Source organism: Labrus mixtus, chromosome 22, assembly GCF_963584025.1.
Source record: "Labrus mixtus chromosome 22, fLabMix1.1, whole genome shotgun sequence".
In the NCBI taxonomy this organism is placed as follows: Eukaryota; Metazoa; Chordata; class Actinopteri; order Labriformes; family Labridae; genus Labrus; species Labrus mixtus.
This window is the reverse complement of record NC_083633.1, coordinates 14,192,299-14,209,907: the sequence shown is the minus strand read 5'-3', so window position 1 is coordinate 14,209,907 and position 17,609 is coordinate 14,192,299. Positions and strand designations below refer to the sequence as shown.

The window sequence follows — 17,609 nt, the reverse complement described above, 5'->3', positions numbered from 1 at the left end:
TATTCCAGTTGTTCAAAAGTAAAAAAAATAAATAAAGGAAAATGTAGATAGAAGATGAAATCTTATTAAGAAACTTAAACCTGTCTGAACCAAAGATCATCAACTAAGCTAAAGGCTATACTATCGTTACAGCAAATGTTAAGGGATAAAAAGTATTCATTCAAAACTTAGACAATTAGGGTTGTAAAAATGAGCTTTTTAGAGAATAGTTAAATAAAGAGTGAAATAATAGACACATTTGCATTTTAAAACTCTTGTTAGCTAGGAAGCTAGACTAAACATTTCGATGCTACATGTCACCTTTTTAAGGAAATAAAAATGAAAATACTAAGCTAGGTTAGCCATTAACTAGAGGATAAACTAAACTAAAATTGTCGCTTGACACTGCGGTGGAAAGTAAGATAAACGCGTTTCTACGTCAGGCTTAGAAAGTAATTACAGATACTGAATACTGTATTACATTTTACTACATTTTTCCACAAATACAAAGGCTTTAAGTATCATTACCTCTTCTGTGCATGGTAACTGAAGGTGAAGATGGAAGGGAGGAAAAACAACAACAAGCATGAAATGAAAGAGTAAAAGATATACCACATCCGATGCAGATGAAATGACAAACTGATGAAGACGTTGAATAGAGTAAAAAAGAAGCAAGGAAGGGTCTTGTGTAGTTGAAGGAGCCAGATGGTGGGGTTGCAGGGAGTAGTGGATGTTTTTTTGTTAAAGTCATTCAATTACTAATTTCAACAATTTTCTCAGAGCTGTATATTGTGATTATTTCTGAACTACTGTAAATGTTCATGATGTCTGGCATGGTGTTTCAAGAAAGGTAGAATGGTTAACATGGGATCGGGTGCTCACTGAGGGGTTATCAGGTCATTGCCAACTTCTTCCCTCCTTGTTGGCTTATGCTTGGTGTGTGCTTGGTTGTTACTCAGGTACTCTTGTAGCAATAGCCAGCACAAAGTAAGAATTGGTGCTAAATGTTTACTATGCTTTTCTTTGAATTTGTTAGGATGTTGTCAGAGAGTACATTTCCTAGCAAGTACACAAATAATATGAGAAGTAGACTGACCACACTGTCCATATAGGCCTCGGTCCAGATGATGTCATGATCATGGTTGATGACCATTGGCCGGCTGAGAACATGGAGGTACTCCATAACATTTTCTTGGACGTCGGCCAGTGTGGAGACATGTGTGTAGTAACCTGCAGGGTAAAAAAAAAACATTTTCTAACATACCATTCATCACAAAATACTGCACACAGATAGAAAAACTATGATGAATAATTCTAAGCCATTATTCATCTTTCTGCTTTTGGCTCTTGGGTATCACATTTAGAGAAGCAGAATAATTTAACTGACTTCAAAAACCTTGCATTTCCCAAAAACATTTAGCTGTTTTAAGTGGAAAAAAACGCTTGAATCACCCATCAAAGCGAGAGTGCTTTTGATGTTTTGAAAGCTTGGCTTAGTCTAAGGTTTATGGCATTTCTACAAGTGGGAGAGGATGACGTCAATGGGATACCTGCAGTGAAACTGGTTGGTAACAGCACGCTTCTCAAGCATTGCCAGGTATAACTATTTGAATTGTGTATCCCTTCCCCTTGTAATATGTCCCCAAAAGTGTTGGTATTTTCTTTATCATATCACCAAAGGAACCACCTAAAACTCTAACTATATTATAAGGTTTTTGCAGGAACGTAACAATGAGCTGTCTGTTTTTGACAGATATTTTGTTTTTGGCAGAAGCGACTGTGAGTGTCCCAACAGAAGGGAGTGCACCTGTTACCCATTACACCCACAGACACACACAGCCAAGCAGATATGATCTTTTTTTGGCCAGAGATGTGTTTACAGTGTATCTGCTGTAATAATCAGGTATTTAGTCAGGGATATTAGATGTGCTCAGAGCTGTATAATGCGATTCATTTCGGTTCTGAGCTGCTGTATGACCCCTTGTATTTCACAAGAGGGCAGCACCTGATACCCAGTTCAGAATAGCACCGCCTGGGAACACTACAGAGGGCAAACAGCTCTCCTTTCTTGTTCAGTGCGATCTTTTTTGCCAAGAAAACAAAATCTTCCTATCCCAAATATTTCATGAACAAGTAAACCAATCGGCAAAATTGAGATTCTTTGACCTTTAAGGAAATGGTTTAGCTTCATTTGTTTGGTTTTTTTACCCTTGTTGTTGCAGGCAATCCATTTCACATTTTCAGCAAATGTCATCTCTCGTCCAATCAGATAGGTGAACACTCGAACCTGGAGAAACAATAATAAACAGTCCCTTTGATTTTTTATGTGTACAGCGGATAACAGTGCATTTGATTGGTGCTTGTAGTTGTCTGTGCTTGCGTGTGTATTTATCAGTCGTACCCGTCGTTCTGGCCAGTTGAAATTTTCAAACACATCCTTGAAATCCTCCATGGCCCCATCTGTGATCAGCATGATGGCCTGGTTACACAGGCTGCCCTGACCCAGTGCTGCAGCCTGAGTATTAAACACACACATGCACACACATGCACACAGGCAGGCAGGCACGCACGCGCACACACACACACACACACACACACACACACACACACACACACACACACACACACACACACACACACACATATATACACAAACAATTTACTCAGAAATGTGTTCAAAGAAATGCATTGATCTGTTATCTTAGTAGTGCAAATAAAGAGTGAACTCATATAATATCTGCTTCTTGAGGTTCAGGTAAGGGCCACAAACCTCATTAAGGATCCTGAAAGATTCCTTCATTGCATTTTTCACTTTGCCCTCTCCTTTCACATGAAGCTCTTCAACCAAAAGTTTGAAATGCTGAGGAGAGACACACACACAAAAAAAAACCAATTACACTTTGAAACTAAGCCATTGATCATACCCATTTAGCAAAAGCTGGTGGATCACCAAACAAAAGAGGGAGTGATTATCCCTGGCTGTCTGGCACACTGACCAAAAACAGCAAAGTCACATCAACACTGGGAGGTAATCAGGATTAATCAACACAAGCACACAGATGCCTGCACACACTCTTGATGAATGGCCATACTGTTGTAGGATACACCACTTTGTGGACAAACAATAGATTAGCCCTCATGTGAGTTAATGCTTTGATTATTGCTGCACACATTGAATTTTCATTGAAAAGTGTTGAATTTGTTTATTTGGTATGTGAAAAGGATCAAAACAGCAATCAATTACCTACAATTAAATTTAAAAAATAACTTAAACGAGACTTTTCCTCAACTTTTTTGTTACATTATAAGTCTGCGTACATGTGGGGTAGTCCTCGATAGCTGTGAAATTCTCAAGACACTTAATAATTTGCTGTGATCTGGAAACCTAAATGTCAATACTCTCAAACATTAGTTTCTTTTACAGTTTTGACGTGCTCATTTTGACATAGTCGGAGAGTAAACAGGTTAAATCACTGTTCTAGGGATTAAGGGCCTCTCTTGAATAACATCAATAAAACGTAGAACCTTGTCCTGTGAATATGTTCCGACATGGTTTTCTGCTGTAAGTGTGTCAGCTAACATCTGTAAACCCATTCTACAATATCCCGCCTCTCATGGCATTCAACCAATACAATCCCTCGCTGACAGGTCATGTGACATACTTAAAAATCGTCGGTTGCCAGTGACCTCACCTGATCTCTGATGATGTGAAGGGGAGTGAAAGTAGGGCATGCATCCAACATTTAAAACACACACACATACACACTGAGCAGACTGGTGTTTGAAAAAATGACGGAACAGATGAGAAGGAAATCAAAATAACAGCAGCCCTGAAACAACCCATTTAAATTCAAAGAAAAGAGTAAGATGCTGAGAGATAAAACATGCTGGAATCAAAATATATGGGTTTTCTTTAGATGATAAAAAGAGTAAATGTTTTAAGAAAACAAAAGAGAAGGTGAAGGTACATTTACTGAGAAGCTGAAACTGTAACGTGATGACAGACAGGTAATCTTTGTGCTTTCAGAGGACGGCTAAGATAACAACAGACGATTAATAGGTTAGCAGAGGTTAAGTGAATGGATTAGCAGTGTGGCCATCTACTTCCACTGACAGTGGGTGTGTGTGAGTGTGTGTGTTACCTCACGGTTATCCAAATCTGCTTGTACCAGGGTGCCCTTGAAGCAGGGCTCCACGTAGCGAACATAGTCACTGTACTGGAGAAAGCAAACAACATACAACTCAGAATAATCACTAACAGTCAGCATGATTAACTAGTGATATTAATGAGTGATTGAATTTTAATCAAAATCAAATCCCTAAATTAGATAATATGCCTAAACAATAGTATAGTTCTTTAATCTTTAAACCGTCTAACATCCAATTCTGTTCAAGAAAAGTTGAAAGCTGGACTGTCTAAAAAGAAAGTGGGATTTTCTTCCCCCCTCCCAACTCATTACTTATTTTAGAATTAGACTCTTCTGTTGTTACATGGTCACTCAATTGAAAGGAGTGCAGCTTTTAGATTCTGTGTAAAACAGCTTAAGGGCAGAGGATTTGCTGCGGCCAGTATGATTACACACAGAGTAATACCAGGATAAACCATGCTTATTACACCGATTTGTAGTTGTAGGGCCGGGCACTGCCAAAATCCTGAAAAACCTCAAAACAAAATGAATTTTGGAGCTCTGATGTCACTGAGTTTAATGCCATGGAGTGATCCGATCCCATGATGTGCATGTGTGTGTCTATTTCTATTTTTACCTTGTATACTACCTGTGTATTTGCTTCTCTGTTTATATTTGTGAACTAGGTTGTTTAATCACACGCTCATCCGGATTTAAACACACTCCGTCTCTGGGGAGAATTAGACTGCTCACGTGTATTTGAGTAATTCTTTGTGAGTGTATACTTACAGCTATGATGTTAACAAAGTCATTTTCTCCCAGTGTGTCCAGGATTGTGTTGATTGTGTGTTTGGCTATGGTCAATCTGAGCCCCTTCATACTGCCGCTGACATCGACCACGATAACGACATCTTTAGGAGAAGTGGCTGCCTGGATATACCTAAAAAAGAGAACAAAGCAGGAAGAAGTGGGAACAATAGATTTTTTTAGATTTTATTTATTATGATTATTCAGGAAGATACATTTATACAGACACACAGGGTTCACACAGAATGTGTCTTTATACATTACTTCATGCTCTCAAGTCTTCATATATCTTAGTATGTAACTTTCAAGAAATGTAATCAATTGTTCCCATACACTGAAGAAACTTTATTTTCCATTTCATGGTGCAAGTCAGTTTTACCGTGGCTCACAGTTCTTGAGACTTTTTTGAACCAATGAATGACTGTTGGTCAAAAGTTATTTTTGGGAAAAGGTCCAAAGACAGTGGAATAAAGAGTCTTCTTCAGGATTATTGTTTTCAAAGCTAGGCAACAGGGAAGAGGTTACACAGTATGCATAAACCATTTACATTTGTTTCAGGTTACAAGTTAACCTGGTGTTGATAGTCTGACTCCGTGCATTTTGGCAGAATCTCTTACAGTCGTCTTTAGAAATTTCTACATCTTAGTCCCGAGCCCAAGCCAACCTCTTGTTGTTCCAGAATCTTTGAGAAATATTTTCAAAAACTTTATAGAAAAGGAGAACCTGGCTGCGACTTTTAAGATAGTCTAGTGTGGCCTTTTCAACGCTCGACAGAGGAGGCCTGCAAGGGGATTGTAGAAGTATTTTTAAAGTGTATGTAGTATGGACAATATCATGCCAATCGTACCAGGGCAGTCTGGACAAAGTTATTTACAAGTATCCAAGCAGAGCTCACTGATTTAAAGCTTATCCTTTTAATTGTTTCTCTATTCACCTTATTATCACCCCCTGACTTCCCAAGCATATTAGCATCAATAGGATTTCCTCTACAGCAGCTGAGATTGGCAGCTTTCCAGATCTACACTCTCTTGTTCTTGGATTTGTGCATTCGAGGACATGGAGTCTGAGAGCCAGACAGACTTGAGAGGTAATCCAGATCTAGGTCTAATAGGTAGACCGGTTACATAGTAGACATCTTGATGTGTCACAGTAAGAAAAGAACAGTTGTAAATGATAGGATAACAGGAGGCAGCTTTGTCACAGGGTCCTTGCTGTTACAATGCTTTTCCTGGTTCACTAGGAAGTTTGCACAAACAGAGCCAAAGTTAATTTGATCACTTTTTCTACTTTTTTTAGGTCAAAATGTCTGCTGTGCAAATGCACTAGTTTCAGATAATACATTCACAGAATAAATGTGGCTGGTAACGCATAAGAAACACTTCAATAATCACTGAAAATGTGGAAAAAGCAGAATCCGTTTTGAAAAATGATGCCAATGTCGGAAGTGCAAAAAAACGGCTACTCTTCAATTGTCCTTAGGAACTGAACTTGGTTTCCTGGATATAGTCTAGTGTTTCTTTGACTCATCCATCAAAGCATAACCAGTCTGAGTTTGTTTCTCAACCTCAATAACACATCGAAATGAGCAAGAGTGTCAGATATGACGCTAGTGCCGCATTTACATTACCATATCATGACACCTTTAGCAACTGCCCAAGCTGCTGTTTTAACAAGTTTGGAGCGGACACGGGCTACTCAAACCACATCAGCTCACAACTTCTGTTAAGAGTTGCACTTGGAGGCAATAGAATAAGGTAAGACTGCACTTGTTGGGTAAAGTCACTGGTTTGAAAAGCTAAAAAGCAGAAGACATCTGCAACTGACCGTCTCTGCAGCTAAAGAAACATGCTCAATTGACCAAATAGTCGCTGATTGGGGCCGACTTGTGCTGACATGTGAAAAAAACTACAGCCAGAGACATAAACTGAGTGTTTAATGGCGCCCAATGACTGCGCGCTTGGAGTGTCACGACCCATAACTTGAGTTTGGATCTCATTTGTCGAGGTTCTTCCAAAACGTGAATGATTACATCCTTTCACTTACAAACCCACACAGGGAGCTACAACCATTCATATAGCATCATTCAAGCAAAAATATATAGGAAGATATTAGGGTCTTACCAGTTTCTGTTTCTGCAATCAAAGGTGACAACACCATTTTCATCTGGAATCCACTGGATCCCTGGAGAGAAAGAGGGAGATTCAGCAAAAGCTGGCGTACTCGACCGTACTGGATGGATGAATGAGCAAATGGATTCATGGATGGATGCTGACAGATTGTCAAACGAGACAGAGATGGATGAAGTAGAAGATGAGTAAAACAAGCTGTGTCACAAATCCCCTGCTAATTACTCCTCTCTCTCTCTCACACACCCACACGGGAGAGAAATCACCAGCTGACATATTGTAGCGTAGACTGAGTCATCACGTTTGACAGACAGCTTCCTGCATCATCAGTTGCTGTGTAAGTATTCTGTTTGGCTTGCGTGGCTGAATGTTTATCTACAGCTCTGTGCGTGTTGCCTCAACACTGAGAGGAGTTTGAACGCACCAGGGTAGAGCCGGAAGAAGCCTGTAGCACTGCCAAAGTACTGCCAGGTGAGTGTTGGATCTTTCTGGAAGTTGTCAACGAAAACATCATTTAGCGCCTCAGACATGTAGGCTCCGTTCAGAATATCTGGATCTGGAGGACAGGAGAGAAAAGAGAGAATGAAATGAGTACTCTAAAGGCAATCAGATGTATTATAAAACATGAAAAGGTTTTATTACCTCTGTTGTAGACATTCGTCGGGACTTGAATGTTACTCTGCTCCGTGTTGACCCGAAGTTTATTGAAGTGCTCGTTTGCCTCCAGAGCGAATTCTCCTCCCAGAGGCACGGGATTCCCGTCCTCATCCACCGAGTTGATCAGCAAAGAGTTATAGTAATCAAACTAGGCAAAGCAGAGAAGGAGAACAGTCTGAGACAAACGTAAAGTATGTTATGATGAGGTGTTCAGGAAACGTCTATTCTACAACTTTCAAAAATCATCTTTCTTTGTGGGCCACCTGTAAAAGTCTTTACATACAATATAGTATGTGACTATGCAGATTCACTCTTACAAAAGCAGTGCATGCTTCTGCAAAAAAGATGTGAGAAGGCAAATATTGAACACAAGCAGATGGTTTTGATGGGGGTGTGACTTGCTTCATGGATGCTACAGTCCACTGTATCAGCAAAACTCTAAATAATGAGTTTTAGTTAAGTTAAAGGCATAAATCAGTGCAGCGATCTGAGTAGTTTGTATCTTATATTCCCTATGTATATATCATAATTCATTATTTTATATATCTATTCATATTTCCTTACGTTATAGCCAGTATAAGAGCAATTGCAACATTCCTATACTGATGCTTATTTTCACTTACCTCTAGGGTTTCATTGTATTCATGGTAAAGGTCGGCATCCTCTGCTGATTCTGCTAACCTCTGTAAGAGAAAACGGCCGGTTATGTTCAACTCTGATCTGCCACAATTTAAAATGGTATCTGTTTTAACAAGGTGTCACTGCTAGGTAATGTCATCCTGTTACTACTAAAAATGTGCTTGCTATTCTATAACATTGTTATTCAGTTTTACCTTCACAGATTTCATCTTCCTGCCGAGCATCTCCTCCATCTCTTCGGCAAACTTCTTTACCAGCTCCTCTCCGTTCACCTCCTCGATTTTAACCACTCCCTCCACATCCTTGTATTTCTGCAAAACAGACACAGTTAGATTGTTAGTAATAAGAGAATCCTTCAAGAGATAAATGATGACATGTGAGAGTCCTTCATTAAACCTAATTCATTTATCTGGCTGTTAGGTCTATTTGTTCATTATTCTACTGAAATATAAATACATGTGTAACCTAAGGGATCCCATGCTATTGTACACTGGGGTCTGGTAGGTTCATTTCCTGCCCTGATGATATGACTTGATGCATAGTTGTGTTTACTGCCTTGAAAGAAGATGTTTGATTTCCATTAGAGGGAAGAGGGAGCTTTTATTACACAGACAAGAAAAACAAACAGATATAAAATGAGAAAAATAGCTCTGTTAAAGCCTACTGTAAATAACCATTACAGCTCCAAGATTTTATTTTTATTTTCTACAAACACTCAATATTCTATCCAGTGTACTGAGGCAAGAAGCAGAGTCACTAAATGTTCCACAGATAATGAGAAAGCCATTGATTAGACAGAGGCGGGTGATTAATGGCTTTTTGTTGCTGAGGTTAAACTACCGCACTCTGTGCTTTTTTTACACACCACTGAGTAAGAAAAAGTCAAATGTTCAGCTACTACAGATACCATTGCTTAGAGACTGGTACCAATGAGACTACTGAAAAAAGAACTGGAGGTCTTGGAACAATCAATCCACTTTCACTGCGTCTGTTTCTGGGGCTGCACGCAAAGTTGTTTTTTTCACAAGCTGCATGGGGCTTAATCTAGAAAATTGAATCTTGTTGCTAAAACACTGAGGCAATCTGAGGTTAATCCAGGCTGCAATACAGGCATCAACAACATACCAAATGTGCTCCATTTTTCTGATTGTTTGTGGAAGAAATCTGTGTCAGTTCTCTATTTGCTCAGCTAAAGTGGTTCATGTTTTGTGCTGCAAATAAAACAATGAATACATGCTGGAGTGTGTGTGTGTGTGTGTGTGTGTGTGTGTGTGTGTGTGTGCATGGCAGATGGTGAACTGGCCTTCAAGGTGTGATAGGTTTGCATGCAGAGGAAGGCTTCACAGCCTAATTATGAAAAAGACACAAACTCAAACAAACACTCAGTCACACATATACATGAGTACTGTATGACCTCTTCTGCGCACTCTTCTCTCAGCTCTGTGCAATCATTTTAACAAAAGGTTTTATCAAGCAAAATATACACAGAGATGTTCACGTCCTGTGTGTGCATACTGTGTGTGAATAAGTGTATTTGTGTATATTTGTGCTTTTGAATTAAGTGTGTCATCACAATGGTCTCTGGGCCATGTGCAGATGTTGTACAGAGCAGAGGGGAGGGAAAGGAGATGTGGACCAACCCTTCTCGGGCAGAGGTGATGATGTCATGGGATGATATCTCCATTTCTGTTGTAAAAAACTAGGTCACTGTTTTTTGTTTCGGTCTTAGTTTTCATTCCTGTTTTTGTCAATAGCCAAATTGAAAATCGGCAAATGTTGTCATCAGAAATGTTCAGGGTATTTTTCTAGTAGGTTCAGATGGTTGGTAATAAACTGTGACTGGGATGTATAGATTGAGCAATGTATGATGCGTGTTAGTTAAACTCAAAAATGTCAAAGAAATAAATGCTTTGTAGAGAAAATGTGTGACTCTGGCTGTGGCATGTGAGTGTGTGTGTGTGTGTGTGTGTGTGTGTGTGTGTGTGTGTGTGTGTGTGTGTGTGTGTGTGTGTGTGTGTGTATGCTTGTTCATTATTTGTGATCTCTTACCTTCTGTAGCAGCTTAGCTCCAGAGTATCTGGAGGACAGGGCCGATAACTCCTTTCCAAAAGACACAGCCCACTGCTGCACCCTGGAAACACATCAAAACATGATCAGCAGATAGCCAAAGCTGTTATTAATACTGATGAGAGAAGAGCAGTAATTTGAAAGGCATGCGAGCTTATGTGTACAGCATATCTGACGTAAAGTCTGTGCTAAGTCCTTTGAGTTCTTAGGACAAAATATCAAGAAGGAACACATTTTAAGCCATTCACTATCGCTTTCAATCCATTTAGAAGCTATTCATAATAAGATATTTTACTTGCTAGGTTTTCTAATATATTTATGTGATAATACTGATACGTAAAATCAATCATATTGTTCAGCCAAATATATTTCTCTCATCATTCCTTCCTCTTCATAATTAGTTAATACTATAGATTACATCAGGTATAGCTTTATAAAGGGTGTCTTATAAGGAAGAGTTATCGCTCTATAGTTTCTATAGTTTCACAATAAAATGTTGCTCATTACAGACTTGTAAAATAGTTAAGTCATCTTTCATGAATTATCACACAGAGATGTTCAATGACCACTTTTTGAGGCAGATACGGCCACAAGTATCAGAGTTAAGCAGCAGACTTTCCTCTAAAGGAAACAATGCTTTGAGAAATGCTAAAAAGTCAATCGGGGAGAAGTCCAGCTTCTAAGTAATCTTCTGTCTAAATGATTTCCCTTGTATCCCGTGCTAATTAGAGGGGCATTTGGAGGCATAAATGTTTGCCAAAGCTGAGTCTATTTTGATTCCCCTGTTTGTGAGTCAAATCTGGATCCGCCCCAGAGTGAAATGCTACATCCTTCCACCAAGTGTCATGAAAAATCAGCAAATCCTTTTTTTCTGTAATCCTACTAACCGGCAATGAAAACATAACCTCTTTGGAAAAGGTTAACAAAAGTCAAGGTGACCATGAAACAACACAGCCAATCATGTTAAGAGGTTACCCTTCATTCACCAATAAAAATATTAAAACAGATTACTGTTCAGGTGACAGTAGAAGCTGACAATCTGCCAGCTCGAGGGGTTACTCTGCGCTTGATAACAAGCAGGAACTACAAATCCCTCATGTGAAAGCAGCGGAGGTACGGCCAGAGAGGTTAGGGAGAAGACAGGATGTGACAGATGGCGCAACCAATGGGGAGTCAGCCAGCTCACAGCTAGCTCACAGGCAAGGTTGTCACGGCTAGCCTGAAGAGAATATTTTGACCGATAAATAAGGAATTGATTCATTAAGATATTTTTTAAAAATGTTTGTTGAATACTCCCAGTAGTGCAGTGAAGTCTGCATGATGTTTCCCTGTGCTTAACCACTACTGTACAGAGCCAAGAGAGGTTAGAGTTAGGCAAAACCTCAGACAGGCCAAACCTGGGTTAAAGGTAGACCAAATCCATCTCAGTGAGTAACTCTCTCTGGTACTGTAAGAGGGCAAAAGGAAGCATCCGCCATGTGCAATGTCACTGCAATATCTTATCATTACACACAAATGTGTTTTTAAATTGCTTGTACAATTTTCTGTGCAACAACATAACCCTAATAATATTTTCTATCAACAAGGGAGAAGCTGTACATAGTGTGTATCGTTTTTAATAACATATTTTTCCCTTCTTTTTTTGACTTACATTGCTATTTTTTCATACTATCTTTATTTTTTTTTCTCCTTTTGTGAGCTGCTGTAACACTTGGATTTCTGTTGTTTGGGGTTGATAAAACCTTACACTGTATATACGGAGTGGATGTAGCTACCATGACAGTACTCTTTTTTTTTTTTTTAAGCCTTGAGTTCAAAGTTTTAGCAGATACCATCTTGTTTTTTTTTGGAAACAGAAGTGACCAAATTTGGACAGCAGGATTGCTACGCTTTGCGATGTCTCCACTCATCAATCACATGTAGCCACACCCTAAAGCATACTTTCAATTTAACTTTAAAAGGGAGTATCTTTTATATAAAAAAATTAATTAAGTGATGCTTTGTTGAAGAAGAATTAAAACAAGAACTTGATACCATAAACCGTTTTGGAAAATCTTCCTGAGGTAATGACTCAAATGAGATATTAAGTGATTCTCTCATCTGGTTTCATAGAATTAATTCATTAGTTGTGCTATGTGGTGTTGCTGTCTCATTGCTAGTTTTCCTCGTGGCAGTGCACAGATTTTTTTCCTCAGACACTAAAGGCTTGAACTTCCTGACCTGATTTATGCGGACATGGCCTGCTAACTTGCAGTACCAGAGGGGCCCTACTGCCAAATCTTTCCCAGGCAGAGTGAAGCACTTTGGGCTTGGTGACAAGTGTTGACCGGCTGACCTCTGCTGTCCCAGGAGCTTTAATCTCCCTCTAGTCACACCAGCATGCGACGGCACCGAATTCATATCATAGACAAAATACACCCCAAAGCATGAGCAGCCAATGCTTTTCTGGTTTTACTTGATAAATAAAGATAAACTGCCGTGACAAAACCTTTACAGCATGTATGACACACACTTAAAAGCACAAGCATACTAACAAAATGTGGTTTTCTTGTGTGTGTCTGAGTTCTCTTCCACATACAAAAACACAAACTGTTACTAGGCTGTTTTGGACTGACAGCACTGTATCGATCTGTTAGCGTTTTTAGTCAGCATGCGACTCGAATACTGTTCAGAGAAAAGAGCTTCGCCTGGCTTCTGGAGAGCAAACAAACGCAGCGCTTAATTCCCCGAAGAAATGTCCAGCTGAGAGAAACTTATCTAACAAAGACAATGGTGGTGGAGTGAAAATAAAACACAATAGGTTTTATCAGTTGATTAGGTCCCTTGTGTAAAAGCCTTTTTTTTTTTGCATTTGGATAATGTAATTAATTTCTGTCAAGCAATATTTTTCCAACCCTAGTCTTTCCATTTTTTTTTTAACAGTAAAAAGCAATCTCAAGCCCTGCCAGACACATTTGCATTTCAATCAGTAGAGGAAATACGATTGCAGGGGACCTACATATTGTTTTAATGTTCAATAGTTCTATGGTTGCTTGGTTGGGCATTCTGCCCGGTAACTGTTCAATCATTGACTCAACCTAGTGATGACACAGAGGAAGATAGAAGAATGAGAAAAGTCAAAAGACATTATTATGTGGCGATCATGAATGTCATCATGAACATGTTAAAAATGTTCAGTCGTCATCAAATATTTGACAAACCAACTTTACCATCCTGAGAACCGTGCTGCTAACATGGCATTAAAGGGACCTGTACAATACGTTTTAGCCTTGTGTGTTATCATGACATGTCTTTAAGAATGGAGGTTTTATCACTACTGTATCTGTTTTTAGTCTTCTATAAATCAACACTGGAGCATTTATTACAGTATGGCCAAAGGAAAGTGAGCCAAGCCTTACATCATCTGAAGCTTTTTTTTGCTGTGGCAGTGGGGAAGCTGTGGGATAGTTTGGCAGTTACCTTTACACCACAGGTGCCCATATGGCCAATATGTATCTGTGTTGAGCAATCAGCCAAAATAGAAAGAACACTATTGACTCATACATCCAACACGTGGCTTTGAGTATAACGAAGGCATGCCAAGGTGTTTACTGGGAAATCACCTTGTACAATTGCTGATGTTTTTTGTCATCTACCTTGTATTAACAGATACGTAAATGGTAGAGCATTGTGTCTTACTGAAAGTGAACATGCCATTGAAGCAAAAATAATAACATAACTCATGTATTTGAGATTCAGAGTCAAATTTCCCCACATGGACATCAAGTCTGTCAACTTAAAGAACCTTTAAAAAATGAATGAATACATACATTGGGAGATATACAATTTATGGATTAAAAATCACATCTGATCTGCAGACATGCCTTTGTCAGCCTCCTGTTATGGATACCACCCAATGCAAGAATCTTGTATTTTCATTACTTCTGTCTGTGTATGGCTTCTACTCTAACGTCAGAACTTGATCATTGTAAAATGGTCCCTAGTGATGATTGATTCCCCAGGGTGAAAAGTCAGAATCAGGGCTTTCCAGCGCAACTGTGCTCACGTTTCTGGTGAGATCTTCATCTGGCCGTCAACCATCAGGCACAGCGAGCTGGAGAGGATAATCCACAACAGCATCATCAGCTTCCCCCTGTGCGGCCCACTTCTGTCCGATTTACTGGCATTCTCTGCGTTTCCCCGGCTCCAGCAGGTCATCCCTGCAGCTGCTGCAATCTGCATCAGCCAAGCAGTTGTTGCACGCTGGCTCGAAAGAGAAAAAGATGAAATTAGGACAGGGCAAATTGAGATTACAAGTGCTCAGGTTACAGTGCCAACACAAAGAAATTAGTAACATGAAAGGTCCAAGGACCTAGCTGGTGACTACCATTTCACTGGGAGCAAACCCCTGTTAACAGCTATGGAAGAATGTCTTAAAAAACTGGCAGGGATTCAATTTGGCTTGCATAAATCAATAGAATTCCACACACCAAGTCAGAAACTGATTAGCCAGCCTTGTAGGTCTCCATAGGAATTACAAGAGTGACAGCCTGCTGCTGAACACAAAACAAAATACTCAATAGTGCAACACTTACTCAATACTGACAGGTAACCAAGAAATGAAAGATGGAAAAATCATTGAATCAAACTAAGAGCATTTGTAATATAAAAGTCAATCCAAGCAAGTTTATATATTGTTTTCAGTAGTTAAAATAACTACTAGACCTACTTACGATCCAACATGTAAAGTAATGGACCTTGCCTGTCCAAGTGTTGTATTAGCAAATTTACAGAAAAGCGGATTTATTTATGTATCTGGCTAAATAGGGGCACCAATCAGTAATTCCAACACTTTAATATTGTCTTTTTCAAAGATGTCATAGCATAATGTGTTATATTTGGTCTTATGGTCCCTGTTGGTGTCATGCATGTTTGTTCATATTGGGTGAGACAGTATTGCTCTGGCTAGGTCATTTTGTTGTTCCCTGTTAATTAAATGCTTTAGTTTAATGGTTTGTTTCTGGGACGGTGCAATACTGGTTTCCCATCCTTTACAGCAAACAGTGTGAGCTCAGCATACACATGCACACACAGCACTTCTCTCCCCCGTTGACTCCTCCAATCCTGTCTCGCCCCTGTAACACCTCTGTTACTACTTCCAAAGATGGTAGAGGGGCGGATCACTTAATTACCCCAAATCACCTCTGTGACATTCACAGGAGGCGTCACGGGGGCGTAAATATCACACCTTGGCGTGACTTGATCTGAACGATCACACAGCAACATAAGCCTTCTTTTGGAGTTGTTTTGTGGAGTTGTTTGCCACCTGGAGAATCTAAGTTCAGCATTTACCCGTCTTTTAGCTCTGTTTTTGGTCTCCACCAACTTCTGAGGTAAATATCTGGCTTTTCAGCCGTTAAACATGTACAGGGTATCAAAGCTACTGCCTGCTACAGTATAGCAAAAAATACACAATAAGATTAGTGATTTCTTACCAAAACAGTAAAAGCTAGAGGCTGTGGAACCAAAACATGTCTGAAACAAACTAGTACGTTACTGCAAGCAACAACTGTATGTGATTCATTGTACGTGTCAAAATACTGACTGCCACTCTAAATATGTGACTCATTCTGTACTACAAGGAAACTGACTTCCTATATAGTAAATTAATTAATTGCTGGACTTATAAAGACAGGAGAAAAACATCTTTTGCCAACTTGCCTGTAAGGTGAATGTTAAATGTAAAGCTCCATTCCAAGGGAGTCTTTATAAAAACATTCATGTATAGTTCAAAACTACAAGGAAGTCCACAGACTTAAGAATATAAAAGGATCCTTAGTGAAATGGTGGCCTAAGCATCAAACCCAAAGGGTTAATAAAGCTCAGATGAAACATCCAAAAATAAACGAGTATGTTGTCCTTTACAGTGATCACAGATTTAAGACTAAATCTGGCTTTCAGTGATACTGAGAAATATTTAAGGGCTGCTTTTCATGAGGGATGGAAACAAATCCATGTGCTGTGCAGAAACAAAGGATGTTAATATAAAAGAGATACAAGATGTAGCCAAAAAGTGGGTTGCAGGAAGATTAGATTGCTTCTGCTTCCCCATATTAAAGACAGAATTGTACAGAAGATTACTCACTATGGCATGTCGTTAGATCTTTGAAATCATTCCCTTTGAGAAATGTAGAAAAGGAAGGTGAACTTAAAGAAATAAAAAGTGTTCGATTGATGATTTGATGTCAGCTTAGCTGGTTAGAGCGGCAGGCAGGAGAGTCTAGAAAGCTCTTGTCTCTGGTGTCAAAGGTCACTTCTGCAGACCATGAGCCACGATAGAGTCCAGCCATATTCCCACACCTCTTAATCCTATTAAAACTCCTCCCATCATCCTCTTTCCTCCTCCATGCTTTCTTTCATGGATCCACAGGATGCAGCGGGGAAAAAGGAGTTGAAGGAAGCCTTGGGTCGTCCTGGTAAACGCCTGTCTTCTTTAAAAACAAGTTCTATCCTTGATCTTTGACTGAAAAGTATTCCCAAAGAGGGCAAGAAAATGAATTTCCAAGAGACCTTTCTGTCGTCCTTTTGCCCAGAATATCTCCTATCTGCTGACCTCACATCCTGACCAACAATCACGACTACACTACCGGATGGAGAGTAATAAGGATGGAGTGCTGGATGGAAAGCTAGCGGGACTTCCTCTCTCTCTCTCTCGCCAGCACCAGTTTACACCATAATCCAGCCAGGATTAAACCCCTCCTCCCTCTATCCATCCTTTTCCCTCTCTTCATCTCACTCACTCTCTCTCTCTCTATCACATACACATTACCACAAACACCATTGCTCTTATTTTCTCTAAGGCTCTTTGACCTACTGTTTCTAGTCCTGCTTCTTTTTTTACAAGTTTTGATGGTTTCACTCTCTTTTTTCTCTCATTCTTCCCTCATGGCTTTCCTTTACCTTTTCATCTGTCCATCCCTCAATGTTAACCCTTTTTCCTAAGCTTCATCTATTTAATGTGTACTTAGAAAGAGAAAGAGTAATACACTGAAGAAAGAATCTGGCAGTTGTACAATCAAAAAGTGATATTTCATAGAGTAGAACGAGGGGAGAAAGAGAGAGAGAAGAGGAGAAAGGAGAAGAGGAAAGAAGGAGAAAAAGGTTAAAAAAAAACTGGAACTAACAGGAATGGGAGAATTTGAGGAAAAAGAAGTGGAAAGAGATGAGA

General features: G+C 39.5%; 1 protein-coding gene across 2 annotated transcripts in view; it reads right to left on the bottom strand.

Annotated features, from left to right (window-relative positions):
- cacna2d4a (calcium channel, voltage-dependent, alpha 2/delta subunit 4a) overlaps positions 1–17,066 on the bottom strand; it is an 83,393-nt gene extending 66,327 nt beyond the window's left edge. The window contains exons 1-15 of one of the 2 annotated variants that reach the window (XM_061029475.1): positions 16,527–17,066; positions 14,448–14,644; positions 10,385–10,466; positions 8,530–8,646; positions 8,320–8,379; positions 7,682–7,844; positions 7,464–7,595; positions 7,034–7,094; positions 4,896–5,046; positions 4,122–4,196; positions 2,750–2,839; positions 2,381–2,494; positions 2,188–2,266; positions 1,076–1,209; positions 508–525 (exon numbers count right to left, since the gene is read on the bottom strand). In XM_061029475.1, the coding sequence (XP_060885458.1) occupies positions 508–525; positions 1,076–1,209; positions 2,188–2,266; positions 2,381–2,494; positions 2,750–2,839; positions 4,122–4,196; positions 4,896–5,046; positions 7,034–7,094; positions 7,464–7,595; positions 7,682–7,844; positions 8,320–8,379; positions 8,530–8,646; positions 10,385–10,466; positions 14,448–14,623 (1,452 nt within the window). In that variant the 5' untranslated portion in view covers positions 14,624–14,644; positions 16,527–17,066. The remainder of the gene's footprint in view (positions 1–507; positions 526–1,075; positions 1,210–2,187; positions 2,267–2,380; positions 2,495–2,749; positions 2,840–4,121; positions 4,197–4,895; positions 5,047–7,033; positions 7,095–7,463; positions 7,596–7,681; positions 7,845–8,319; positions 8,380–8,529; positions 8,647–10,384; positions 10,467–14,447; positions 14,645–16,526) is intronic. The other variant, XM_061029476.1, reaches the window with a different exon arrangement.
- Between the last annotated feature and the right edge of the window lie 543 nt (positions 17,067–17,609).